The sequence below is a fragment of the Apteryx rowi genome, unplaced genomic scaffold (assembly GCF_003343035.1).
Source record: "Apteryx rowi isolate R43461 unplaced genomic scaffold, aptRow1 scaffold_792, whole genome shotgun sequence".
Taxonomy (NCBI): Eukaryota; Metazoa; Chordata; class Aves; order Apterygiformes; family Apterygidae; genus Apteryx; species Apteryx rowi.
Genome location: NW_020451085.1, coordinates 237414 through 238021, shown reverse-complemented (window position 1 = coordinate 238021; position 608 = coordinate 237414). Strand labels below are relative to the sequence as shown.

General features: G+C 76.5%; 1 protein-coding gene across 4 annotated transcripts in view; it reads left to right on the top strand.

The window, feature by feature from the left end:
* Positions 1-369: 369 nt before the first annotated feature.
* VTA1 (vesicle trafficking 1) overlaps positions 370-608 on the top strand; it is a 43840-nt gene continuing 43601 nt past the window's right edge. For all 4 annotated transcript variants that reach the window (XM_026088870.1, XM_026088873.1, XM_026088874.1 and 1 more), the window contains exon 1: positions 370-554. In XM_026088870.1, coding sequence (XP_025944655.1) covers positions 446-554 — 109 coding nt within the window. In that variant the 5' untranslated portion in view covers positions 370-445. The remainder of the gene's footprint in view (positions 555-608) is intronic.

Genomic DNA, 608 nt, shown 5'->3' with positions numbered 1-608 from the left:
GGAGCAGCAGAGGCAGAATTCCGATTTTTCAACCTGAACGGGGGTTTTACTGGTAGCTGTATCACCACCTCCCCCGAGGGCCCTGCGCCGGCCTGCGCGGCTCGAGGGGGCAGGGAGGGCAGGGGAGGCCGCTGGCAGGCAGCCCGGCAGCGCCGGGGGCCACGCCGCCATCTTGCCCCACTGGGCCCGGGTCGCCGGGGGCCCCAGGCACCGCCGCGCGGGGCTGCTTCGGCAGCGCGGCTCAGACACCCGCGAGCCCGCGGGCGGCACAGGGCTCCCCCCGCCCGCAGGGGGCGCCTCCCGCGCAGCCGCCCCCGCCGGCCCGCGCAGGCGCGCGGCCGCCCTGCGCCGGAAGCGGAAGTGGCCGGCGCGAGACGGGAGCGAGAGCCGTTGGCGCTGAGCGCTGTCGCCGTTGCGTGCCGCCGCCTGCCCAGTCGCCGGCGTCATGGCGGCCGCGGCGTTTCCCCCGTTGCCGCCGCAGTTCAAGAGCATCCAGCATCATCTGCGAACCGCGCAGGAGCTGGACAAGCGCGAGCCGGTGGTGGCGTATTACTGTGAGTGAGGCGGCCGCAGCGCGGCCGCGGCCTCGGGCCCGGCCCCGGCCCGTC